We start from the raw sequence: 24,651 nt of genomic DNA, 5'->3' as shown, positions 1-24,651 counted from the left end.
CCGTTCCCGCGCCCCCCCCCGCCGCAGGACGCATGCGCAGCGGGGCGGCGCGGGGATCCCGGCCCCTCGTGCGCGTGACGTCGCCGCGTCCCCGCCGGCGGCACCGGCACCGGGCACGGGCACGGGAACGGGAGCGGTGAGTGCGGGGGGGGGGAGGGAGAGGGAGGGGGCGGCGGGCACGGAGCGGGCGGCGGCGGCGGGGGGCGGCCGTGCGCGGTGCCCGGTACCCGGTGCCCGGTACCCGGTGCCCGGTACCCGGTGCCCGGTGCCCCCTGCAGCCCGCAGCGGGCCGGGCAGCGCCGAGCCCGGCAGCCCCGAGCAGCCCCGAGCAGCCCCGAGCAGCCCCGTTCCGCAGCCCCGCGCTGCCGGTAGCGCCCTGCCCGCACCGCGTCCCCCTGCCCCCGGGGATGGGGACGGGACGGGATGGGGACGGTGCGCACCGGGCGGACCCTGCCCCACATCCCCCCCCCAGCCCCAACCCCTCCGCACCGCGCACCGGGCCCGGCTGCCCCTCGGCCGTGCCCCCCCCGGGGGCTGGGTGCGAGCCCCGGGCAGGCGGGGGCCGGGGAGGGGGTCGGTGGGCGGCCGCGGGTCGGTCCCGGAGCTCTGTGCCCGCTCCCCATGGAGCTGTGGCCGGGAGCTGCCCGCAGCCCTCCCCACGGCATCGCAGCACCTGCACGAGCAACCTGCAGGCCTCGGGGGTTTATGGAGTTTATGGGGTTTATGGGGTTTTATGGGGGTTTTATGGCTCGTCAGAGGTGTGGTGCCAGCGCCGTGCCCTGTGCCCGGGGCTGCAGCCGGCATCAAGCCAGGCCCGGGCATCGCTGCCACCCGCATGGTGCTGGACGTGTGCCCCTGCCCCGTCCCTCCCTGCTGCTCCAGACGGGGTGGGAGCTGGGCAGCACCCAGAGCTGCTGAGCACCAGGGGCTCGTGGTGAGGCAGTGATGCCCCAACGTGTGCCTGGGGACAGCTCGGGGCTGAGCGCAGCACTGGGAGCTGTGGGAGCACTGGGAGCTGCTGCGGGGTCCCCAGGTGCAGTCACTGTGTGCCCCCCCGAAGGGCCGTGGGGCTGCTGCCTGCAGGTCTCACGCACAGTAACTCCTGCTGCTGTGTGAAGCAGCTGATCCCCAGGGCGGTTTGCGCTGCAGATGTGCTGAGCCTGTAGGGATGTGTGGGACGCGGGAGCTCTGCGAAGCGCGGAGCCTGTCAGGAACGTTTCTGGGGAAAGGAGGCAGCCCCCAGCAGGTGGTTTTGCGCTGATGGCTCCTGACGAATCTGTGATGCTCGCAGCAAGCCTCAGCCTCCTTCCTGCCTTAGCAGAGCTCGCCGTGCTCCAAACCCCACAGCCCTGCGAGCGCAGGCAGCGAGCAGGCAGGGCCTGCGGGAGCAGCTTTGCCCCATCCCCAGGTGCTTTAATTTCGCTCTGGCTGTGGCTCTGCCCGTGTGGTGCAGCCCAGCTGCGGGGCACCCACCCGGCGGGCAGGACCTGGCCCCGGGGAGCTCTGCCAGCAGCAGGTTGCTCAGCGGGTGCCCTCGGGGCAGGGGGAGGGCTGCTTCCCACCCAGCGCCTGGGTGCTTGCCCTGCAGCCACCGCCAGCCCTTCGCTTTGGGCCTGGGGGCTGCAGCCCTGAGCTGCACGGGGCAGGCTCTAGGCTTTGTCCTGCTCCTGCTGGCAGCACGGGGCAGCCATCCCAGAAGGGCCCCTTCCCATTTTCATCCATCCACGGTGCCACGAGATGAGCCCCTCCTGGGCCGTGCCTTGGCAGAAGATATTTGGCCGGGCTCTGGGCGCTGCCCGAGCTGCTGGGTGGCAGCGGGGCGCTGCGCCTGTGCGAGGGGGGCTGCGCACCCCCACGGGGCTGGGGTCGGGGCCAGGCTGCAGCCGGTGCCCCCTGCCCGCACCTTCCTCCTTCGGTGCCTTCGGGGCCGGGGATGGCTGGTGTTGCTTCATAGGGAAATAAAATATTTTGATTTTGTTTCTTAAGCAAATTTGAGGTTTTGGGGTTTCTCTTGTAGAAACAACCTTTACTCTGCAGATCCTGATCTTTGTGCGTGCAGGAATGGAGCTCGTTAAGACTGACGGCTTGGCACGGGGACTTGGAAAATATTTTTTTGAAGATGCTCGGTATTTTTTCTAGCAGTTCCTTTGATTTCTTTCTCTCCCCGTTGCATGGCAGGCTCTGACCACCCACACTTGTGGGGAATGTTTTGTTCAGCGCTGGGAGTGCGGAGCCAGGTTTGCAGCGAGGCTGGTGCCTGAACGTGCACACCCCTGCCCTCGGCAGCAGGACTCTCCCCTCGCCGGTCCCTTTGCAGCTTGCTGCAGGACAACCTGTGGTGCTTTTGGTTTCACTTGCACAGCCCGCCAGGACACAGCTTGGGAGGAATAACTGCCTGCACGCGAACTGTGCTGCCCCAGGCCCTGCTCCTGCTCCTCCTGTTGTCAGCAGCCTCAGGAGTGAGTGTGGGGGCGAAGCAGGAGCAGCAGAGGTGCCAGTCTATGAGCTCTCAGCCCCAGTCCTCTGGGGTGCCTGTGGGGCTTTGGCTCTGCCCCCCGTGGGAATAACCACAATGTAATTACAGCCGTGGGCACGGAGGAGCTGTGAATGGGAGCTGTGGATTGATTAACCGTCAGGAAGGTTCCTCTGAGGCTCCGAGCTGCTGGCCTGGTTTCGTGCACCGCGGATGCTCCCCGGCGAGGGCCGGTGGCTGCGCTTTGCCCGGGGGCCACGTCCGTCACCGCACGGGGGTCTGCGAGGGGCTCCTGCTCGCCAGCCCTGGTGCGTGGTGCTGAGCAGGAGAGCTTTCCTCCCTGCGAGCGTCCCTGAAGCAGCGAGTGTTGTGAAATGAGATGTGGTAACAGCCACTTCCCCTGCGCTAGCCAGAAATCTGCTGGCTCCTGGTGCTGCCCTCGGCTGTCCCGGCACGCCAAGGGGCGTAGGGCCGGTGGGCCGGGGGGGCTCCTGGCAGCGTGGGTCCTCCCCGCGAGCCCTGCTCCTGGCCCTGCTGCCCTCCCTGTTCGGAGGAGCGCCCTGGGAGCAGCACACGGGGCTGGGCCTTGCTTGGGCAAGGCGGTGGGCAGGTGGCTCCCCGGTCCCCATGGCCACCGCAGCACGTTTGGGGCCGTTTTCCTTCCTTTTCCCCGAGCCCAGCTGCTGGGGGCGTCAGCGGCTGAGGCAAACGAGCACCTGCCATCAGCGGGGTTGCAGGGCCGGGGTCCTTGCTGGGCGTTTGGCCGGCACATCATTGGTGGTGCTTTTAATTGAGGGGACGCTGGGCAGGACCCGCGGGGGCTGGCGCAGGTGGGGGAGCTGCAGGGTGTGCCTGCGCTCCGTCCCCACGCTGCTCTCACCGCTGTGCCCGGGGTGGCGGTGCTGCAATGCAAGCCACGGCGCTCTCTGTTCTATTTGGGGATTCTCAAAGGGATCCATAACCCCAAAGTGGCCTAAAATCCCTGTATTTTTAGTGGGGTTGGCTTCTGGTTCCTGTAGATGCTCCTGGCTTTGTGGCCTTCAGCACATCCCCAGCCTTAGTAAGCAAAAACGCCCTGCTCTCGGCACTGCCACTCTCGTCACGTGGTGCCTTGAAAGCAACTCTTTTTTTTTTTTCTTTCTGTTTTTTTCAATTTGAACACTGTCAGTACCCTTCGGCAGCACGTCCGAGCCCTTCTCCCACCGCCTGGCCCCGCTGTGCCGCGGGAGCTGGGCGCTGCCACGCTTCGTCGGCCGGGCCCGGGGTGCGGCAGCCGAGGGTGTTCCTGCACTGCACAGAGCCTGCGAATTAATTGAAGGCTATCAATTAAGTAATTAAGTTTTGCTGATTTGCAAAGATGCCAGTTAGATGCATTAGTGTGTTTTTGCTGACCACAGCTGCTGTTGCACCGCGGGGACGCTCGCAGTTCCTCATCCCTTATTAAGCACCAAGGATTTGAGCTAAATTTTTCCATGCCCCACCTCAGGCTTTTGGGGAAGCTGCAAAGACGAGCAGCCATTTCTGGGAATGATTTAAAAGAAAAGGCATTTTTTGATCACATTACGCTTCTTGTAGAAACGGTGCTTGTTGTCTGTAACCCATCCCTGCTCTGCACAATGTCCCCGTGACATCGCTTCGCTGCCAATCGCCTGCGCTTGGGGTGCAGCCGTCCCTGGGCGAGCTGGTGCTGGGGGGCTGCACGTCCTGCTCCAGTGCTGCTTGGTGATGGGCTGCGTGAGCTCTGCACCGCGTGTGGGGAGTTCATCGGTGCAGAAGCATCCCCGGGCACAGCACAGCCCCGTGGTGCAGGGCCTGGTGATGGGCAGCACGGTTGAGCCGTGCCGTTTGTGTTGCATGGGGCTGCAGCGTGGTGCCTTCCCCGCCAGCCGTGCCTTCAGCAGCACGAGTGGCTGCTATCACACCCCACACACACAATGCGTCCCCTGGGAGCTGTGTGTCCCCTCGGAGCTGAGTGCCCCTGCCTGCCGTGGGACCCCTCTGGTGCTCGCCCCCTTCTCCGGAGGCTGCAGGGTGCTGTAGGGGCGCTGCGGGAGCCTGGGCGCGCTCTGCAGCGGGAGGTGCAGGAAGGAAGTCTGCAAGCGTGTGTGAGCGTCTGTGCGAGGGCAAGAGCCGGAGGGTTTCCGGAGCGGGGCGGCTGTTAAACCGCTGCTGCCGCGTGCACCAGGCGGCTCGTGGGGCTGCACGGCTCGTGGGGCTGCAGGGCTGCACCAGGGGATGCGGCTGGTGCCACGCAGCCCTGCAGCCTCGTCCAGACCTGGAGTCCCGTGGGCGGTGGGGGGGACACTGTGGGGAAGGAGGGCGATGCATGTGCTGGGCTCTGCCCCGCTGCGACGTCCCTGCCGGGTGGAGTTTCCCTCTTGTTCCTAATTAGTGCTAAGGAACAGAGAGGGGCCGGTGACGTTCGAAGGCGGCTGGGCAGGAGAGGAGGAGACTCTCGGGGAGCTGGAATAACAACCGGCGTCTGCGCTTCAGATGTGCTCACAGACATCCTCCAGGGCTGGGACAGCGACACACGGGGGGGAGCTGAGTGCAGGAGGGCTGCAGGGCTGCTCCAGGGCCCGTGGACAGGCACGGGCAGCGCCGTGTCCTCGGGGGCACGCGGCGGGTTGGGTCCTGCAGCCACCAGGAGCTGGAGCTGCGCCGGGCGGCCGGGAGCACCACGGCAGGGCTGGGGCTGGCCCTCGGCCTTGAGCCAGCAGCGGGGAGATCTCAGCTTCAGGCAGCTCCGTGGCATTGCTCTGGTCCTGAGCTCTGCGTCCCCGTGGCCTTGCTGGGAGCGTCGAATTTCAGGGCCTGGGTGCGAGGTGTCCCCTGGGCTCCCTTGGCTCTTGCTGCCTGGGGAGCTCTGGCGCTGTTCTGGCTCCTGTCTGACTCCAGCGTTTGTAACAAAGGCTGCGGGGAGCGAGTCTGAAGCTGCTTCCTCTGGGACGGGCCGTGCTGCTCCGGCCACTTGTGTGCAGTGGAACCGTGCCATGTCCGGCGGCTGGGCCCTGCTTTTAGATCCTGCAGCTGCTTCTGCTCCTCTGCGGCTTCTCCCGGCCAGGGCACTGGGTTTCCTGCGCGGAGCAGCCACCGTCCTGCCGCCCCTCTCCTCCCTGTGCTGTCCCAGCTCTGCCAGCACCAAAACGCAGCTGGGCAGGACGAGGGCCCGGCCCTGCTGTGCGTGGCGGCCAGAGCTGTCCCCAGGGGTCAGGGCCACCTCTCCCGGGGCTTGGAGGGAGGTTTTGGGCAGGAGGCGTGCGTGCGGAGGGGACGGTGCCAAGGAGGAAGAGCAGTGCTTGTAACCACGCTCGTACCTGTCTGTGACCAACAAACAAATCGGCCCTGTGTTTTTCTTCCCCATTAGGTATTTCTGCAGCCACCTGGGGGGGTATCGGCGTGACACTCGGCTAGCAGCAAGATGAGCACGCGGGGAGAAGGTAAGCCTGCGTGGAGAGCTCTTGGCAGAGCGGTTGATTCCCCTGTGGTCCCAGCAGGGGAGGGATGAATATTTCATACGGCTGCCCACACCTTCGCTGATGCTCCGTTAATATTTTATTGCTTGCAGCAGCTCGCGAGGAACGCTCTAAGCCTTATTGATGGCTCAGCAGCATGCAAAATATGGAAGGCGCTTTGCCTACAGGGCCTCTGGTGTCCTTGGTGGTCACCGCTTTGCTGTCACTTCCCCACCAGCCCGCTTCTTCCCTCTCCCTCGGCTTCCTGCAGAGCCTTGAGCTGCCTGCAGCCGGGCACAGCCCTGTCCTGCTCCCCGCTGTCCCTGCTGTCCCCGCGTGCCCCCATGGGGAGCCAGGGGCAGGCAGGGGGAGCCCCCACACAGGTTCCCTGGAGCCGAGGGATGGTGCGGGCGGGCTCGCAGCCAGCCTGCCCCCCGCACAGCAAAATGAGGGAATTCCTTTGTGCCAGGGAGCAGGGCGGTGGGAAACGCTCCCTGTGAGCCTGCAAAGAACAGAGCACCTCTGTGCTCCCGGCCTCCTTGTGCACTGCTGATCTCTCCTGCTAATTAGCCTGTCTTGGTCTGCACAGCGCTAATTATTCCAGTTGGCCTTGAATCCCGAGTGCTCCAGCTGCAGTGCATCGCAATGGGTTCTGCGGCCTTCAGCAATTATTTTTAGGGTGAGCATTTGAATTCATTTACATGACTGAAGCAGCTCGAGGTAGCAGGGCGGAGCGGGCAGGGCTCGGCTGTGCCGTGGTGCTGACTGAACGCCGGGGAGCTGCGTGGTGCTCCCTGCGACTCGTGGTCAGAGCCAACGTGCCCATGTTGGGCTTCCTGACACTCACACGGTGCAGCCGTGTGCCTGGCACTGCCGACCCTCGGTACGCTCACAGCAGGCAGCACAGGCAGCGGCACGGCCACACGGATGGTCCTGGGGTGGGAAGGCTCCTACCTGGCCGGGCAGACGGGCGCTGCCTCACCGGGTCTGGCCCTGGTGCTGTGCGAGTGCAGCCGGGTGCTGCGAGGCCGGGCCTTGGAGAGGTGCCCTGGGAGCAGCGGGCAGGGGAGGGATGGGGATGGGGCGGGCACGGTGCCACCAGGAGCTGTGCCATGGGGACAGGCGCCGTGCCATGGGGACAGGCGCTGTGCCGAGCAGGCTCTGCTGGCTGCCCCTCTCCTAACCGCGCGCTTGCAGGAGGGTTGCAGTGGGGAGGCCGCCTTCCTGAGGCTGTTCCAATGCTTGTTGGGGAGCTGCAGCGCGTGGACGCCCCTGGCCTCAGCTCCTGCCCAGGCCGTGTAAGCACAAAGAGCTCAAAATCCCTGCGTGACCCCGGGAGGATTGCAAAACCTGCGCTCGCAGAGGGAGGGAGAAGGGGGCGGGCAGGGGACGGTGCCAGCTCTCCTGGGAGCCGCCACGGGGACGGGCAGCCTGCTGCTGGCACGTCCCGTGGAGCAGGCACCTGGCCTGGGACCACGGCACGGCTCCGGGGACGTTACTGAGGTCAGCCTGGGGTGCAGGTGTCGAACGCAGACCGCGCGTTGCCGTTACTGGCGCGTTACCCCTGAAATTGGTTTAATTTCTCAGCTGGTTTCGTTCTATGGGTAATTGCTTCTTCTGAGTCAGGCGCTTCAAATTTGCATGAGATGCTTTTGGTTTTCTCTTTATTTCGGCCTTCTCCCTCCCCTGTGGCAGCAGGCGTACAACTAAAGCCGTTGTGGGAAGGAGGCAGGTGGCTGGCGGGAGGGAGAGCAAGGAGGTGCGCTGGGCGCAGGGAACCCGTGCTGGAAGGAAGGAGAAGGGTGGGAGCATCGGGGTCTGGGATGGAGCAGGCTCTGTAAAGGTGCCTTACCCTGTTGGTGGAAGTAACGCCGGAGATTTTTCTCCTACCCGAACACACGCTCAATCCAAAGGAGTAACTGGATGAAGGCAAAGCTGGTCGGTGCCTTAAGGAAACAGTTCTGTCAGAGCTGGGCGAGTGGTGGCCTCCCCTCCAAAACGTCCGTGGAGCTTTGCTCCAGCCACAAACCCGAGGTTCTGGGTACGGAAAACAGTCGAGTAATCTCTTTGGGCGTGCTCTCAGGCGTGCTTTAATTACGTGCTGGGTAGAAGACACCTACCCTGAGACGTGCTGATAGGTAAGGGCTGATGAAAGCCGGGGGGTGGCGCGGGCGTCCCGAGGAGCCCTGCTCACCGGCGGCTCTGTCTTTCTCTTGCAGATGCCCGCGGGGCCGGACGCTCGCTAGCCGCAAGCTGAAGCGTGGCCGCCTGTTGGTCTGCAGCCCATGCGGAGCGCAGCAGGATGCGGGTGACCATGAGGCGGGTGCTGCTGGCCGTGGGCTCGGTGGTCGCCCTGATGGTGACTCTGCACCTTGGCCAGCAGGTCCTGGAGTGCCAGCAGGTCCTGAACAAGAGGAGGCACCGGCTGATGAGGCCGGAGAACGAGGAGCTGGTCATGATGGACTCCAACCACGTGGAGTACCGCTACAGCAAGGAGATGCCCCTGATATTCATCGGCGGCGTCCCCCGGAGCGGCACCACGCTGATGAGGGCCATGCTGGACGCCCACCCCGAGGTGCGCTGCGGGGAGGAGACCCGCATCATCCCCCGCGTGCTGGCGATGCGGCAGGCCTGGTCCAAGTCGGGCCGCGAGAAGATGCGCCTGGACGAGGCGGGGGTGACGGACCAGGTGCTGGACGCGGCCATGCAGGCCTTCATCCTGGAGGTGATCGCCAAGCACGGCGAGCCGGCCAGGTATTTGTGCAACAAGGACCCCTTCACGCTCAAGTCCTCCGTCTACCTGTCCCGGCTCTTCCCCAATTCCAAGTTCCTCCTGATGGTGCGAGACGGCCGCGCCTCGGTGCACTCCATGATCACCCGCAAGGTGACGATCGCGGGCTTTGACCTGAACAGCTACCGGGACTGCCTGACCAAGTGGAACAAAGCCATCGAGGTGATGTACTCCCAGTGCCTGGAGATCGGGCGCTCCCGCTGCCTGCCCGTCTACTACGAGCAGCTGGTGCTGCACCCCGAGCAGTCCATGCACGCCATCATGAAGTTCCTGGACATCTCCTGGAGCGACGCCGTGCTGCACCACGAGGAGCTGATAGGGAAGCCCGGCGGAGTGTCCCTTTCCAAGTGAGTGTCTCGGCCCTGGTCTCTGCTTCCCGAGGAGTATTTCGTTACACAAAGCTGGTCGGGGCTAAAACGGGGTGGCAAAGATCCGTTCCCTGTGTCCGTGTGTGCTTTTCAGGGGTAGGAGCTGCAGCACGTCCAGTTTTATAGATTTGTGTTTCTGAGTAAAGGACTTGATGGTGGCAGCCTGTTGTACCCCAGAGAGCAGCCTGCCAGACGGGGACTGTAGGAGCGGGTGGCTTTTATTCAGCTTCCTTGGCAGTGCAGAAGTGACATCGATCTTTAATTCGAAAGACCTGCTTGCTCAGAAACACGAGCTCTTTAACGTGGCTTTTCTCCACCCATCCTCAAACCTCCCTGCTGTGATTGCAGTGGTGCTGCTATGACTCACGCCGTGCTGTGCCGTAATTCCGCCGGTGCTGGTGTTGCAGAACACAACGAATGCTCTCCTCCCGTGGAGACACACCCAGGCCCCTCCTCGCTGGCTCCCCATCTCTGTGCTCGAGGAGGTGCCTGCCTTCGCCCACCTTCTTCGGGTCTTTTAACGCTCTTCCTTTCCTCAGGGAAGCCGAAGCCTGCCTTAGCAAGATGTAATCGGCCGTTTATGGGAACCATCCGAGCGGGCTTTGTATAAATTCCTCTGTCCTGCAGCAGCCCGATGCACCCAGAGCAGTGCTGTGGGGAGCTGCAGCAGGGCACGGGGCCGCTCCTCTCCTCGGGGACAGCGAGGGGGTGGAAATGCTGCTGCCAGCGGGGCTGTGGCACTGCGTGTGCCTCATGTGCCTCGTGCCTCGCCGCCTGGCTGGCAGCCCCCAGGCTCAGGGCTGCAGCCGCTGTGCAGGTTGACCCGTTCCAGCGCGCAGCACTGCCTCTGCGGGGCTGGGTGTGCCTTCCCTGGGCTGCAGCTGGGCTGGGCTGGGCGTCCTGTCCTCCCCACGCAGGGCGGGAGGGGAGCGGTGTCTGCAGCGCAGCAGGGCGCCGTGGCTGGCTTTGCTTGTTGGAGCTGGTCCTGCTGGGTGTAGTGGCCAGGTTTGATCACAGGGCCAGTGGCTTGTGTGGAGCCACGGTGCTCGTGGGGTCTGGCCGCAGCAGCAGCAGGCGAGGAGGCAGGCGGGAGCTCACACAGTGCCCCTGTGAGCGCGGTCACGCAGGCACCCAAGCCCCAGGGCTGCAGGCACCTTGGCTGCCCCCAGAGCAGCACCACGGTGCCCGTGGGGGCTCTCCCTGCACTCACAGCAGGAGCAGCATTTGAGCCGCACACTTGTCCTGACAGCAAAATGTGCAGCTGGCAGCTGGCCCAGCTGAAGGCTCTTCCGTCAGCCCGGCGTGTCTGCGAAACCCAAGGGACAGCAGCTTTCATGCCTTGTTTTACCTTCTTCTTTATTTTCTTCCAGGATAGAAAGATCCACGGACCAGGTTATCAAGCCGGTGAACATGGAGGCGTTATCGAAATGGATCGGGCACATCCCAGGGGACGTGCTGCAGGACATGGCCCACATAGCTCCCATGCTCGCCAGGCTGGGCTACGACCCGTACGCCAACCCGCCCCACTACGGCCACCCGGACCCGCTGGTGGTCAACAACACGCACAGAGTGAGTGTCGCTGACGGGGAGGGCTCATGGCGGTGGACCGCAGGGCTCTGCACCCACACAGCCTCCCAAAGCGAGTCAAAAAACAGAGTGGAGACACAAAGCTCTGCTCCGTGTGGGAGCCGCAGTGGTCGCAGTGCAGTCACACCGAGGAGGTTCGCAGTTACACGCGGTGCACGGAGCCTGGCGTGGCTCGGGCCGACTGCGCTCCCTGTGATTTTGTGGTGGGGTTCGTTCCTCTGTTGTGGCAGATACTGACCTGTCCCTCCCTGCTCCAGCGCCGGTCCTGACCCCAGCCGTGGGGGTTGGTGGTGTATGGCGATGTTATCGAGATGGGGGGGTGGCACTAGGCACTCTGGTCTGGCCCCTCGAGAAGGCTCGGGCTGTGCTGTGTCTGCGGGGAGCTCGCCAGCCAGTCCCGCAGTCCCATGAGGAAAGTGACCGGAGACTCACAATGTCTGGGCAAAACCAGAAGAATTTTTTTTAGAATATTGACTCGTGTCTGGATCAGAACGGGGAGGAAGGAGCTGCCGAGCCGCAGACAGCAGTTACTGGAGAGGGAATTTCTCAGGCTGTGGGGTGACCCGTCCTACCCGGACACCCACACGTGCCCGGCCACACAGCAGCTTGCAGGGTGGACTTGCTGATGCTCGTACAGTCGCTGTCCAAGAAGTGGTCAGTATTTTTTTCTTTCCCATAGGTTTTAAAAGGGGATTATAAAACGCCAGCCAACTTGAAAGGTCACCTGCAGGTATGTCCCATGTCACATCGGAGCACTTCGCCCTGGGTGCCTGGTCCCTTGCTCCCTCTGATGGGTGTTCGCAGGCTGGGCAGCCCAGCTGGGGAAGTGCTCCTGGGGCTGCTGTGTTGTTCCTGTCCTTCCTGCTGTGCCTCCCTCCATCCTCCCAGCTTTATTTTGACATCCTGCCTCAGTCACAAATCCTGATGGTGTTCTGTGCTGCTCAGAGCCTGCTCCTTCACCCGTCAGTGCTTTCTGTTCTGCTCTTGCGTGTGGGTTATTGCTGTACAGCTCTGCGCTCACTCCTCAAACTTGAGTTCTTCATTGTCTTTGAGACACTTCCACCTTGCTTCTGTCCTGAAACTCATTTTTTTTTTGTTGTCCTGGGTCTTGCCATGTTTAGGGAAGGATTGCTTGTCTGATTTCAGGATAGAGGTGGGTCTTCTGGGTCCTGTACCTGTGTGATTGTATTCCGGTGTCAAACGTACGCTGCATGGTCCTGTAGAGCAGTGTCTGAGAGCCGTTGATGACCATCTTTTACACTGCAGAGCTGTCCAACAGCCAGCACACACAGACTTAAAAATAAAATACTTGACTCTTGACTCTGCAGAAGGCACTGCCTGCCTGCACAGGAGGTGCGGTGTGTTGGTGTGGAGTCACACAGATGTTTTGATCAAAGGTGCCAGTTGGACCTGTTCAGCGTGGGGACTCCTTACGCAGTCAGACTGATCTGCATTGCCACTGCCACGTGCAAACGCGCACAGCCAAACCCCAAAGTGAGGAAATGGGGCTGCTGGGGGAGCAAGCACGCACGTGTATTCGCTGCAGGAGGTGTCACTTGCAGTTCCTGAGCTGCCACCCCGTGTGGTTCGTGGTGCACGTACAGGAGGGAAGCGAGAAGCTGCAGGGCCCTGGCCCAGTCTCGTGGCTCCTGGTTCTGCACCGTGGCACGGTTTTGTCCTGGCTGCTTCCCTTTCCCGATACAGGGAGCGCATTGGGGATGCTTGGAAGTACAGGTGGTGACTTTAAACTGATCTTCTGTTTCTTGGTTGTTCTAGGTGATGCAGAACACATCATCTTCTCACTAATAAAATTAACGATTTCCAGGTAAGACCTTGTAGTTTAATGCGGGACCATGCAAACTGCCCGCGTTGCTCTAGGGCTGGCATTTTGCTGGTTTAATTTCTCGAGCCCGTGGATCAGCCAGGCTGCTCCAGGCACGCTCGCCATGCCCAGGATCTCTTTCACAGTCGCTTTAAGTTTTCAGGGCAATACTGTTACGTGAGGTGATTTGTCAGGACTTTGTATTTTTCCCCTGAGCTCTGCAAGAGGCTCACTTCAGCAGAACTGCAATCATCCACTTGGGAGCGTTATTACTGAGCACCCTGCGGGGAACACGGAGCGGGGCTGTGGGAAGGGGGGGCTGTGGAAGGAAGGGGTGGGAGTGGGGGGCTATGGGGAGCTGTGGGGGGCTGCGGGGGGCTGTGGGGAGCTGCGGGGGGCTGTGGGGTGCTGAGCTGCCATGGGGAGGAAGGCGAAGGCCGTCCCGGCTGCTGTCAGCTCGGCAGCCCCGGGCTGCTCCCCTGGACTTCAAGAGCGGCTGTCAGTGGCCGGATGCCTTTGTCTCTTTGCAGGCAGCCTCTGTGCTAAGACACAAACGGCACTTTTTTTTTTTTTTTTTTGCCAAAATTTACACTTAGAACTTTGCAAATACACGCTTAGAACTCTCCATTTCAAAGCAGTTTCTGGCCAAAAAAAATAAATAAACACATGAGCCCGGGGTGGGAGCAGCCGCGTGCCCTGAGCCGGAGCTCAGGGTGCTCCTGAGGGGCTGCTGTGGGGGACAGCTCGGGGGGGTCCCGGCGCTGTGAGGGCCGCGCCGGGGGCACCTCGGGGCCGCTCCCCGACACCGGGGGGTGCCCCTGGGCCGCCCCCCGACCCCGCTGCCCTTCTCTCTTGCAGGTTGCTGCGGACAGCGCCGGGAGGCGGTGGCAGGAGGCTGGCAGGAGGCCGGCCGGGTGCTGGCGGCGCTGCCCCGGCCCCGGGACCCCCCTGGGACCCCCCCGGGACCCCCGGTGCCGGTGCCGGGCCCGTTTGGGGCAGGCCGTAACGGCGGCTGCCGCGCCCCCGCCGTGTACAGACTGTATTTAAGAGTCAATTAATATATGCTGTGTTACTACACGCGGCCCTGTGCGGGCTGTGGTTGCGTTTATTAATCACTAATTGAGGCGCGCGTTAATAAGGGGCGACCCCCCCCCCCCACCGGGAGGACCCGCGGCTGGCCCCGCCCGCAGGGGGGCGCGAGCGCGGCCGCTCCTTCCGGGCGGCGTCTCTATGGTGGGGGGGCGGTACCGGAAGAGGACGGCGCGGCTTCCGGCTACCGGCGGCTGAGGGGGGCAGCGGCGGGGGCGACACCGGGAGCGGGCGGGGGGCGGCGGGGCCGGGCCGGGGGGGGTCGCAGCGCCATGTCCATGTCGCACCTGTACGGCGCGGAGGATGGGGTGGAGCTGGAGCGCTTCGAGGTGTCGGACTGGGACCTGCACAACGAGTTCAACCCGCACCGCGCGCGGCACCGGCCCAGCAAGGAGGAGGCCACGTACGGCGTGTGGGCAGAGCGCGACTCGGACGAGGAGAGGCCCAGCTTCGGCGGGAAGCGGTACGGGGGGGATGGGGAGGGATAAGGGGGGACTCCCGGCCGTGGGGGCCGGCCCCGGGGCTCCCCGGGCGCTCCCCGGGCACCCCCCGGTCCCGGTGCCGTTCGCTGAGCGCCCCCCGCGCGGTCCCGGTGCAGCTCCAGGGATTACTCGGCCCCCGTGAACTTCATCAGCGCCGGGCTGAAGAAGGCGGCGGCGGAGGATGGGTCTGAGGAGGACTCCGAGGAGGACGAGAGGCCGGCCAAGCAGGAGGAGGCGCCCAAGGAGTTCGTGCCGAAGAAGCTCAAGACGGTGCGTGGCCCGCGGTGCTCGCAGCTCTGCGTGGTGTGCTCGGGGAGCTGAAGGGCTCGTGGAACAACGAGGGGGCACCAAGGAAAGAGAAATAACTAAAAACAGGGAGCCGCACGGTTGGGTCTTCCGTTAAGGGAGAGGTTTTCTCTCTGCTCACAGTTATTCTGATGTGATGTTGCGTGCCCTTGGGAAAATCACTCCCTTGTGGGCTCTTTGTCTTCCTAAACAATCCCTTTGGTTAGCTGAGGTTAAACTAAAAGAACATGCATTTCCATATGATGCACATTTCCTTTCTTTGGACAACCAAAATTCCAAATTTTCTTAATCTCACTGAACAATATGACTAATCTGAGCATCTCACAGATTAAAATAACAAAATACTCATCTTCAGCTCTCAAATTCAGTAAGGCTCAGGAAACAGCTTCAGCTAAAGCCAGTGACAGAGCCTGATAACTAGCAGCTCGAGTGGGTTCCTGCATGGCAGGCAGCTTCTGTCGGCACAGACGTGGCCCCCTGACGCAGTGAGCAGGGGAAGCAGCAGTGCGCTGTGCTGACAGCTAAATCGCTGCTGGGGAGTTCTGTCTCTCCAAGAGAAACTCAGCAGGGCTATTGCAGCTCCTCAAACATCTTCTGTGTTCTGTTTGTGTGATTTAATAGGGCGGTAATTTCAAGCCTAGTCAGAAAGGCTTCGTAGGGGGCACAAAATCTTTCATGGACTTTGGCAGCTGGGAGAGACACACCAAGGGCATCGGGCAGAAGCTCCTCCAGAAGATGGGCTACGTTCCGGGAAAAGGTCTCGGGAAGAATGCGCAAGGTACTGCCATTGTGTGGCTGTTTCTTGTAGAGTTGTGGCTTGGAGGAGGGATTGAGCTCTATAAAGAGCTCTCATTTGAGGTGGCTCGCAAATGAGCTCTTGTTTCTCCTGCAAGAGATTTGGGTCCACATTGCAAGGTTCAGCTGTACGTAACTTATCAAAGGCTAATTTTGTGTTCTTGCTCTTCTGCAAGCGAGAGCAGGAGGAAAGAAGGAAGACAAAATGCCAAGGGTTGGCAGCTCACAGAAAAGGGGGTGTTATTTTATGTGATAGAATGAAAAAGCAATAAAATGCAGCTGTGAGAAACGCTGTGTGTGTGCACCTATGCAAATCGGTGGTTTTTTAGTCGCTAAGAAATAAGTGAAGTGGAGAAGGATACCACAGTAATGGAGGGGGAGCACAAGGCTGGGTGTTTGTGCTGATGGGATAATTAAGGTACTGTAAGAAAAGTATTCTCCCTGTTAAGCTGTTCTTCCTCCTGATCTAACTCCCGTCTTGTTAGGTATCATCAATCCGATTGAGGCCAAGCAGAGAAAAGGCAAAGGAGCTGTGGGAGCGTATGGCTCTGAACGAACCAGCCAGTCTTTGCAAGACTTCCCTGTTGTTGACTCAGAAGAAGAAGCCGAAGAGGTATTTATGATTCCTGGTACATCTGCTTTCCCTCTTGTGCAGTTTCTACAAAATTCAGTTCTAGTATCAGCTTCTGTGTTAAAGAAAATTGTCTGAAGTTATTTTAGATAAGAAGTTAGAGATGTATCTAAGTTAAATTCTTGTGGTATTTATTCTTGTCCTTGCAATGTTCTTTTTGTTGGTTCTGGCCCGCTTTTTTCTGGTGGTCTTCCTAGAACCCCATCCTCAAACAGTCCCCTCCCAAATAAGTAGGTGGCTTTAGCTTAGAGGAAAAAAAAAAAAAGGTAAGAAACATTCTGCTAGCATTGAGAGTAAGGTGGCTGGCTGAGCCAGCTGGCTGCTCTGCTTTACCTCTTCCCTTGTTATTCTGCTGCACAGCATTCTAGTGGTAAAATTTCTATGGAAAAAATAACCACTAAAAAAATTTCCATAGTGGTTATATCTAGTGGTTATTTTTTCCATAGAAAATAGACAATTTTGGGGTGAGACGGAGCATAAACAATAACTTTATTTTGTTTTTGTTTAGGAATTTCAAAAAGAGCTCAGTCAGTGGCGGAAGGATCCCAATGGAGGCAAGAAGAAGCCCAAATACAGCTATAAGACAGTAGAAGAACTGAAAGCCAAGGGCAGGATCAACAAACAGCTTTCAGCCCCTCAGAAGGAGCTGTCTCAGGTCAAGGTAAGGCTGATACCCAAGTGGTGGCATCTCTGGAAGCCAGTTTGTCCATGAAATGTTGTGACGGGTTTTTTTAGCCATTAGTAACCTCAATAGAAGGCAGTTGTAAAAAACTGACTGTCTACAGCCTCGTGCAAATCAAGGCCTCAGACTCATTATCGACTCCTTTAATAGACCACAACATCACCTGGGACGTTGGGGTTGTTTGCTTTTGCAAGTTGTCTTGCATTTGTCATAGCTCGCATTGCTTAATTAAGATACTCACCCAAGATTAACATCTCTTAAAAAAAAAAAAAAAAGTATTAAATTACCGAAGACTTCTGTACAACAGCAAACAAAATACTGCATGCATCAATGCAGTTGGCAGATTAACTCAGCGAAGTGGTAAAATTGAGTTCAGAGGCAGAGTCCTCCAGCTCTGACTGCAGAATGTTTTTTATTCATTCTAAATCTTCAGGCCAGCAGTGGGCCTTGTTAGAGGTAGCCTCCAGTTGCCTGTCAGAATACCAGATCTCGTTACTAGCCTGCAGGAGTAATGAAGGGAGTTGAAAATCTCCAATTTTGTAAGGGATTTCCTCCTGATTTAATATGAAATACGTTTTTTTAAGACATGTTTTTTCTTGTTTGTTGGAAGGTTATAGATATGACGGGCCGGGAGCAGAAGGTTTATTACAGCTACAGTCAGATCAGCCACAAGCACAACATCCCTGACGACAGCCCTCAGCAGCCGCTGGGCAAAGACGCCAAACCCCAGGGATTCGCCTTGCCTGAGCTGGAGCACAACCTGCAGCTCCTCATCGACATCACGGAGCAGGAGATCATCCAGAGCGACCGGCAGCTGCAGTACGAGAGGGACATGGTCGTCAACCTGACCCACGAGATCCAGAAGATGTCTGAAGTCCTCTCGCACGAGGAGACCGCCATCAGCAACCTCAGCAAGGTCCTGGACATGGTGGAAGAGTGCGAGAGGCGGATGCAGCCCAACTGTGAGAATCCCTTGACCCTGGATGAGTGTGCAAAGATTTTTGAGACGCTTCAAGACAAGTACTACGAAGAATACAGAATGTCTGATAGGGTGGACTTGGCGGTGGCAATAGTTTATCCCCTCATGAAAGATTACTTCAAGAACTGGGATCCCCTCAAGGTGCGTGTTAGTTTGATTTATCTGCAGTTTTTATTTGATGGCTTAAGCTTTTTTATTTTAACTTTCCCCTCCTTGCCCAGAATTCCTGTCCACTTCGGAGAGCAAATAAAATAATAATAAAAAAAAAAAAGAGACAGAGCCCCTTCCTCTCACCTGGCAGGAGAAAGGAAGGCTCCAGAGAATGCTCCCAGCATTCATGTTAGAGTGAGATAAGCGTGCAGAAAGATGGATCCACCCTGCACACGTACCCAGACACTTCCTAGGGCCCAAGGCCAGTGTTGTGTAGAATGGCTGACAGTTTAGGGGCTTGTAGGATTAAAGTCAAGTCTTTTCATGGATGTTAGGAAGAAAAGGCAGATAAAAGCTAAATCTCTAGTCCTTATTTTTTGAAAAGCAGAGGGGTCTGTTTTTCAAGCAGTCAGGTATGCAGTGTTTGTTCCTAATGCCGTTAGGCTGTGGTCTGTTAAGAGTCTGGATTCTCTCTGTGCCCCTGAAAAGTTCTGACAATCCTTCCTCCTCCTGGAGGTATGATAAATCCATAAAGGGGGGGGGTTTCCTCTTGTGGGACCTTAATACCTGCTGCAGGCTCCTAGCTTGTTGTCTGAGTCAGTGTGAAGCTGGCTGGCTGAGCACGCCGCTGGCTGTTCTTTGTAGATATCAGCTGAAACGAGGGAAAAAGGATAAAGGCCACTTACACCTTATCGCTTCCAGGACTGTACATATGGCACGGAGATCATAGCCAAGTGGAAGAGCCTTTTGGAAAACGACCAGCTGTTATCGCACGGTGGGCAGGACCTCTCAACAGATGCTTTTCACAGGTAAATAAGAAATTAATTGCACTTTGAGTACCTTCAAATGCTGCTTCCTCAGTGATGGAAGAGAGAGAAGCGTGCTTTCCAGATGATTCTCTTGAGATGTCTGTTAAAACCCAGCTGTTTACTATATAAAAGGAAGTAGCTTTTAAATAAGTTGTCTGCTTGGTTTATCTAGGCTTGGGGCTACAGCTTTGAACTTAACTTTGATTTTTTTTTTTCCAGACTGATGTGGGAAATCTGGATGCCATATGTCAGGAACATAGTGGCTCAGTGGCAGCCGAGGAACTGCGGGTCGATGGTGGATTTCTTGGACAGCTGGGTGCACGTTGTTCCCGTGTGGATCCTGGATAACATTCTGGATCAGCTCATCTTCCCCAAGCTACAGAAAGAGGTACGATGGGAGAGCTGCGCTGGAATGCAGCCTTGCTCTGAGGCAGTGTTTCAATTTCAGCCAACTACAACCTCCACAACACCGGCCTGTTGCCTCTGTCAGTGTATTTAGGAACTGGGGGGTTACACTATGGCTCTTTCTGTATCTGGCAAGACTTGCTGGCAACAGATGGACTTATGAGTTCTCTTCTGTGTTTTGCCTTCAGGTTGAAAACTGGAATCCTTTGACAGACACGGTCCCAATCCATTCGTGGATCCACCCCTGGCTTCCCCTGATGCAGGCACGATTGGAGCCGCTGTACTCTCCCATCCGAAACAAGCTGGCGAATGCGCTGCAGAAATGGCATCCCAGCGACTCCTCAGCCAAGCTCATCCTGCAGCCCTGGAAGGACGTGTTCACACCTGGGTCGTGGGAGGCCTTCATGGTCAAAAACATTGTGCCTAAGCTAGGTGAGACAGGCCAAACAGTGCCGAATTCCTGAATCAGCTCGTTGCTGCCTTCCCCCTTAACCCCTGAAAAATCACGTGGGCACGATTGTCAGTGTCACTTCAAAAATTATTAGTGAGTTTAGACAAAGTTTGCATCTTCTTTTGTGTTACCACTACCATGCTTTGTTTTTTTTTAAAGGCAGACATTGTAGAAATCATGGGAAAGTCCTGTGATTATTCTCAGTGTTTTCTGTCTTTATTTTTCTAAGTCATCTGATGCCTCAGCTGACAGGAGTATCTGATGGCTGTCGGATAGGAATGGAGAGACAACTTATAGCGTGGTGCTCCTGTATTCTTAGGCCTGTGTTAATGCTTTCACCATGAGATTTTGCAATTCCTGTCAGCCATGCAACTTTGCTAAAAAGCTCTGTGGTCTAAAAAAAAAAAAAAAAAAAAAACAGTTGAATGTTTTAAGTTGAATGTCAGGGATCAGGCAAACAGTTTAAAGATCCCGAAAGTCTCATGGGGTAATGCGCAGTACCGTGGCTCCTCAAATTGTGCATGTATCGTTGTGAAATAGCTCAGGGCACTTGCAAGTCGCCTTCTGCTGTAACTCTTCTTCCTGTCTTCCTGTTTCCTAGGGATGTGTTTGAACGAACTCATAATAAACCCGCACCAGCAGCACATGGATGCCTTCTACTGGGTGATTGACTGGGAGGGGATGATTTCTGTCTCCAGTCTTGTTGGGCTGCTGGAGAAACACTTCTTCCCCAAGTGGCTGCAGGTGAGGAGCTTACCAAAGCTGGGTCAGACATGGTTCAAAGTGAAGTCTTTTACTGACTCTGACCTAGTAATTGCTGCCCCAGTGGCAAAATGGTTCAACTGCTACATCGAGCTGTTTCCATCATAGCTCCGTACCCAGGAGACCAGACTTTTTTCCTCAGACTGTCATTGTCTTTCTTTTACTGAAAGCTCAGTAATGAAGTAATGCATTATATGGACATTCTTTCATAATTGTGTCCAATTGAGTCTGACTGGTCCTGTTGTTTTGCAGGTGCTGTGCTCTTGGCTCAGCAACAGCCCCAATTATGAAGAGATCACGAAGTGGTACTTGGGCTGGAAGTCCATGTTCTCAGACCAAGTGTTGGCACATCCGTCGATCAAAGACAAATTTAATGAAGCTCTCGATATCATGAACCGGGCTGTCTCTTCCAGCGTTGGTAGGTGGCTTCCTGTGGTGGCAGCATAGCAGCGCTTGGTTCTTGTCAGGCTGTATTTAGGAATGGCCCTGCTAATCAGCACTGCAGCTGCTCCAGTGAGCGTTAAGAACCAGAAGGATTTTTACTTTGCTCTGCCCATAGTAATTATCTGTGCTTCAGTGAAGCACAAACTGTGTTTTATCTCTGGTGCCTGTGCCATTAGGGTACTGATTCTCTTTTCAGCATTGCCTGGATACAGGGTATTTTATGTCAGGAGAGAGCAGCAGAGACCATCATTTCAAATTGTTGGCCTCTGAAGCTATAATTTAGTGTGGGTTTATTTTTTCCTTCTCCTTAGCATTAGAGCAGTGCCCTTCCTTCCACATGACCCTCCCTCTGATACAAAAGAATTGTTAGGAATTTGCTGGAAATTAAACTGTGTAAAAAGGGAAAGAAATACCCAAGGCAGCAGTGCCTGAAATTTGTCCTGGGTTTGGGCCTTGAGGAGTACATTTTGTTGTTGCTGTTTGTTGTCATTTTCCCTTGTTCAGCAGGAGTGCAGCATCCTTGTGCACGCTCAGATTCAGTTGGGGATTATCAAAGCCCGTCTCTTGCTGCAGGTCTCTGATTCATCTTTCTAGTCTGTTGTATTAACACTACCACTAAAACTGAAGCAACAAAAGCTGTAAGGGATGATTCAGAACGTTATGGCTCAACGTAAATAATATTTACTGTGTCCTGGCCCGACTTTGCCCAGGGACCTTGTTCTCACGTTTTGTCTGCCCACCAGGTGGCTACATGCAGCCGGGTGCCCGGGAGAACATCGCGTACCTCACGCACACGGAGCGGAGGAAGGACTTCCAGTACGAGGCCATGCAGGAGCGGCGAGAGGCCGAGAACATGGCCCAGCGAGGCATCGGCATGGCTGCCAGCTCCGTGCCCATGAACTTCAAGGACCTGATTCAGACAAAGGCGGAGGAGCACAACATCGTGTTCATGCCGGTGATCGGCAAGCGGCACGAGGGGAAGCAGCTGTACACGTTTGGGCGGATTGTGATTTACATCGACAGGGGCGTTGTGTTTGTGCAAGGGGAGAAGACTTGGGTGCCAACCTCCCTCCAGAGTCTCATCGATATGGCGAAGTGAGGCTCCTGCTTTGAACTGTGAAGATGATCTTCATGATATTTTTAGGGTAACTGTCGTAAAATAAATAAGTTACAGGTTTGTAAATAACGAAGCTTCGGCTGTACACCGGGATTGGTTTCTTAGCTGCTCCGACAGTGTCAAGAGGTGAGATTATTCATGGAAGGTGGTGCTGAGGAGGAGCCAGCAGTTCTGCTGTTGTGTAATTGCCACTTGTGACACCACTTCAGTAATGGTTTGAACCCATTAGACCAGTGGGGGTTAGAAGGGACCCCTGGTAGTCATTCTCTGCTCAAAGCAGGGCCATCGCCAACAGCAGGTCACCCTGAAAGGCTCCCCTGATGGTTTCAGAGCTGCTCAGCTGCTGCGCTGCCCTGGCAGTGATAATTGCAGTCCTGATGCTGTCCCTCACACTGGGCTCTCTCTGCCAGCTGCAGCCAGGAGCTGTGCACCTCTCCAGGGGTGCTGTGGGCTTGTTCAGCCTGGTCCCTGCCCAAGCCCTCAGGCCCTCATCAGCTCCCAGTGCCCCTCTCAAAGCAGAGCTGGAAGGGAGATTGCTGTTCTAGTAGGTTCAGATGTGCTGTAGGAGCTCAGTAATTCTGGGCACTTCTTTCTCCAGAGGGAAATGCCGTGGCTCTTCAAAGAGGAATGTCTGGAGAGCTGGTTGTAGTAGCACTGAACAGCTCGAGTCCCCTGCCTGAAAAGAGCTTTTATAAGCCTGTGTGAGAACCAGCTGCTGCCACTTTCAGCTGCACATCCCTCAAATTAGTTGCCTTTCTGTGTATGTCAAAACGTGCATGGTGCAGGCGAAGGCTTTGAATTGCTCGTGACAGGGGAGATCAGAAACGCAATCACCGCGCTCTGCGGCTGGTTTAAAAGGCAGCTCTCTGCAGTTACCCAAGTTTGCTGTAGTTGAGCATGAGTCAAAGCACAGCTTATTAAAAAAACCCACTTTTATTAAAAAACCACTGAGTTCCACAAATGTCCCACTGGGCTCAGCATCCAGGCACTGCTGCTGCAGGCGGGGGTGACGCTGTCTGCGCCTGGGCTTCTCTCGGCCGTGCTGGTGTTACCCTGGGAAGGACCGGGGCTACCCCGGGGCACAGTCAGGACTGCACTGCCACAGGGCTGTGCCCTTTACCTTCGTCCTCCTTCCTGATGATCTCCAAGTCCTCGCACTCCTGGTACGTCGGCTCCTCCAGGAACTCCCAAACCTCTGCGGAGAGCTGCTCCAGCTTGTGCAGGGGAAACCAGTGGACGGAGGTGTCGTTGAAGGTGTCCGTGTACCGAGGGTGTGCTGGGAGCGCCACCTCCTCTGTCCCTTTTAAGATCTATGCACATTGGAAAAAATGTTATATACCATGTAAAAACTGTTCTGTGAGGTTATGTGAGGATGGGAATGGTGCTAGCTGTACCCGTTACCCCTGTTCACAGTGTCTTCTGCAGACAACAAAAAAAAAAAGAGGATTCATTTTTATACTGTAGCTGACAAGACAGAAGGTTTTAAAACCAACCCCCTTCTTTACAGTTGCAATTAATTCCCTTTCTCATTAAAAGGTGCTTGTCAGCACAAACCAGTCACGTTAAAAAAAAAAAAACACACAGTGCTTCCTACCTTTGCTATGTAGGAGTAATCTCTCTCCAGTATTCTTGACAGCACTCTGCAAAACAAAGCCGTGAGGTGGCAGCAGGGCCGTGCCCTTCTGGGGGCTGAAGCCAGCTTCTCTGCAGCTGTGGGGGGCAGCAGGGGTAAGGGACGGGGATGGCCAGGCCTTGGGCACCACGCAGACATCCCCGACAGAAGTGTTGGAAAAAGGCAAACACAGAGGGAAGGGAGCAGAGAGGGGAGCAGGGCGGGGGGCGCACCTCTCCTGCATCCCCTTGAAGCTGTTGCCGATGATGACCATGTTGGACAGCGCGGCCGGGGCCCAGTTCCTCCAGAGCAGGTTGTTGTACAGCGCCTTCCCGCAGTGCACCATGTAGAACAGCGTGGGCAAATCCTGCACCCGGTGCTTGCCCTCCTGCGGGGAGCGGGGCGCTGGGGCCGGGCTGGGGCTGCACCAGGGGCCGGGACCCCGCTGGGTCAGGGCTGCCCTCACCTCGTTCTCCGGCAGCAGCCGCAGCCCCAGCTCGCCCAGCGCCGCCACCTCCAGCTCCGAGAAGGCCGGGTCGAACACCAGGCAGCGGTCAGGGGGCACCTGCGGGGACACCAAGGATGGGGACAGGGCCGAGTGTGGGGCAGGAACATGTGTGGGACACATGGGGACAGGGCCCTGGGTGGGTTGGGGGCATGCAGGGGGTCAGGGACATGCATAGGGATTGGGCTGGGGACACGGGTGGGGACAGGGCTGAGTGTGGGGCAGGAGCACAAGGTGGGGGACACATGGGGACAGGGCCCTGGGTGGGCTGGGGGCACACAGGGGGTTGGGGACATGCATAGGGATGGGGCTGAGCGTGGGGCTGGGGACACGGGTGGGAACCGGACACGGGTGGGAACCGGACACGGGTGGGGTCGGGGCCCCGCGTGGGGCTGGTCCCGGGCCGTACCTCCATGCGCTGCAGCAGCAGCAGCAGGAAGGCCAGCTGGTGCCGGGCGTTGGGGCAGGTCCCGAAGCGGCCCAGCCCGTAGCAGACGCAGCGCCACGGCCGCCCCGAGCCGCACGGCGGGGCCCGGACGGCTCCTGGGGGGGGGGGGGGGGCGTCAGGCACCGGGACACGGGGGGACACCGGGACACCGGGACACCCCTACACCGGCACAGCGGCCCCCCCGGTCCCCCCCAGCCCCCCCAGTGCCCCCCTGTCCTTACCGGCGCTGTCCTCCCAGAAGCCGGAGCCGAGCAGCTCGTCCCTGCGGGGGGGTTACCGGGGGGTGAGCGGTGCCAGGGGGGGGCTGCCCGGTGTTTGGGTGTGGGGGGGGGTCCCGCACTCACCGCGCCTCCCGCAGCCTCCTCAGCACCGCGCCCCCCTCCTCGGCCCCCCCCCGGCCCCGTTCCCGTTCCCGTCGCCGCCGCCGCCCCCCCGGCGGTTCCCAGGCGCCCTCCGCCATCGGGCCCCGCGCGGCCGCCGTCGGCGCC

The 24,651-nt window shown here is 58.1% G+C and overlaps 3 protein-coding genes across 6 annotated transcripts; 2 read left to right on the top strand and 1 right to left on the bottom strand.

The window, feature by feature from the left end:
* The first annotated feature begins 61 nt into the window (after nt 1-61).
* TPST2 (tyrosylprotein sulfotransferase 2) lies at nt 62-13,573 on the top strand. 4 transcript variants are annotated; one of them, XM_084491719.1, is made up of 8 exons: nt 74-136; nt 5,841-5,913; nt 6,518-6,607; nt 8,148-9,066; nt 10,458-10,656; nt 11,354-11,404; nt 12,451-12,499; nt 13,355-13,573. In XM_084491719.1, exons 4-7 carry the CDS (start codon nt 8,231-8,233, stop codon nt 12,478-12,480), a joined length of 1,116 nt encoding a protein of 371 aa, XP_084347845.1. In that variant the 5' UTR covers nt 74-136; nt 5,841-5,913; nt 6,518-6,607; nt 8,148-8,230; the 3' UTR covers nt 12,481-12,499; nt 13,355-13,573. The 4 variants fall into 4 exon arrangements, with proteins under 4 accessions (XP_084347842.1, XP_084347845.1, XP_084347844.1 ...); XM_084491716.1 differs by lacking the exon at nt 6,518-6,607 and having other exon boundaries at nt 62-136; XM_084491718.1 differs by lacking the exons at nt 74-136; nt 6,518-6,607 and adding an exon at nt 4,807-5,062.
* A 248-nt stretch (nt 13,574-13,821) lies between these two features.
* TFIP11 (tuftelin interacting protein 11) lies at nt 13,822-21,668 on the top strand. Its single transcript, XM_084491712.1, has 12 exons — nt 13,822-14,048; nt 14,184-14,337; nt 14,995-15,151; nt 15,654-15,781; nt 16,308-16,460; nt 17,092-17,601; nt 18,313-18,419; nt 18,639-18,807; nt 19,013-19,256; nt 19,877-20,019; nt 20,290-20,455; nt 21,225-21,668. The coding sequence occupies exons 1-12, from the start codon at nt 13,858-13,860 to the stop codon at nt 21,578-21,580; spliced, it is 2,478 nt and encodes an 825-aa protein (XP_084347838.1). The 5' UTR covers nt 13,822-13,857; the 3' UTR covers nt 21,581-21,668.
* Nucleotides 21,669-22,507: 839 nt separating this feature from the next.
* On the bottom strand, nt 22,508-24,638 carry SRRD (SRR1 domain containing). Its single transcript, XM_084491721.1, has 7 exons — nt 24,508-24,638; nt 24,385-24,425; nt 24,125-24,258; nt 23,677-23,775; nt 23,444-23,598; nt 23,193-23,238; nt 22,508-22,908 (listed from the first exon to the last, which is right to left on the bottom strand). Exons 1-7 carry the CDS (start codon nt 24,621-24,623, stop codon nt 22,684-22,686), a joined length of 816 nt encoding a protein of 271 aa, XP_084347847.1. The 5' UTR covers nt 24,624-24,638; the 3' UTR covers nt 22,508-22,683.
* Nucleotides 24,639-24,651: the final 13 nt, after the last annotated feature.

The sequence above is a fragment of the Aythya ferina genome (genome assembly GCF_964211825.1).
Source record: "Aythya ferina genome assembly, chromosome: 17".
Classification (NCBI taxonomy): Eukaryota; Metazoa; Chordata; class Aves; order Anseriformes; family Anatidae; genus Aythya; species Aythya ferina.
Note: the sequence above shows the minus strand (reverse complement) of the source record. Positions and strands in the feature narration are given on the sequence as shown.

What these genes read in the sequence shown, in the direction of transcription:
- TPST2 (XM_084491716.1), top strand. Translation starts at nt 8,231, where the DNA reads ATGCGGGTGACCATGAGGCGGGTGCTGCTGGCCGTGGGCTCGGTGGTC. An exon ending in GGCGGAGTGTCCCTTTCCAA is followed by an intron (nt 9,067 to 10,457) that starts GTGAGTGTCTCG and finishes ATTTTCTTCCAG; the next exon opens with GATAGAAAGATCCACGGACC. An exon ending in TGGTCAACAACACGCACAGA is followed by an intron (nt 10,657 to 11,353) that starts GTGAGTGTCGCT and finishes TCTTTCCCATAG; the next exon opens with GTTTTAAAAGGGGATTATAA.
- TFIP11 (XM_084491712.1), top strand. Translation starts at nt 13,858, where the DNA reads ATGTCCATGTCGCACCTGTACGGCGCGGAGGATGGGGTGGAGCTGGAG. An exon ending in AGAACTGGGATCCCCTCAAG is followed by an intron (nt 17,602 to 18,312) that starts GTGCGTGTTAGT and finishes TATCGCTTCCAG; the next exon opens with GACTGTACATATGGCACGGA. An exon ending in TCTTCCCCAAGTGGCTGCAG is followed by an intron (nt 20,020 to 20,289) that starts GTGAGGAGCTTA and finishes GTTGTTTTGCAG; the next exon opens with GTGCTGTGCTCTTGGCTCAG.
- SRRD (XM_084491721.1), bottom strand. Translation starts at nt 24,623, where the DNA reads ATGGCGGAGGGCGCCTGGGAACCGCCGGGGGGGCGGCGGCGGCGACGG. An exon ending in GGCTGCTGCCGGAGAACGAG is followed by an intron (nt 23,599 to 23,676) that starts GTGAGGGCAGCC and finishes CGCTCCCCGCAG; the next exon opens with GAGGGCAAGCACCGGGTGCA. An exon ending in ATTACTCCTACATAGCAAAG is followed by an intron (nt 22,909 to 23,192) that starts GTAGGAAGCACT and finishes CAATGTGCATAG; the next exon opens with ATCTTAAAAGGGACAGAGGA.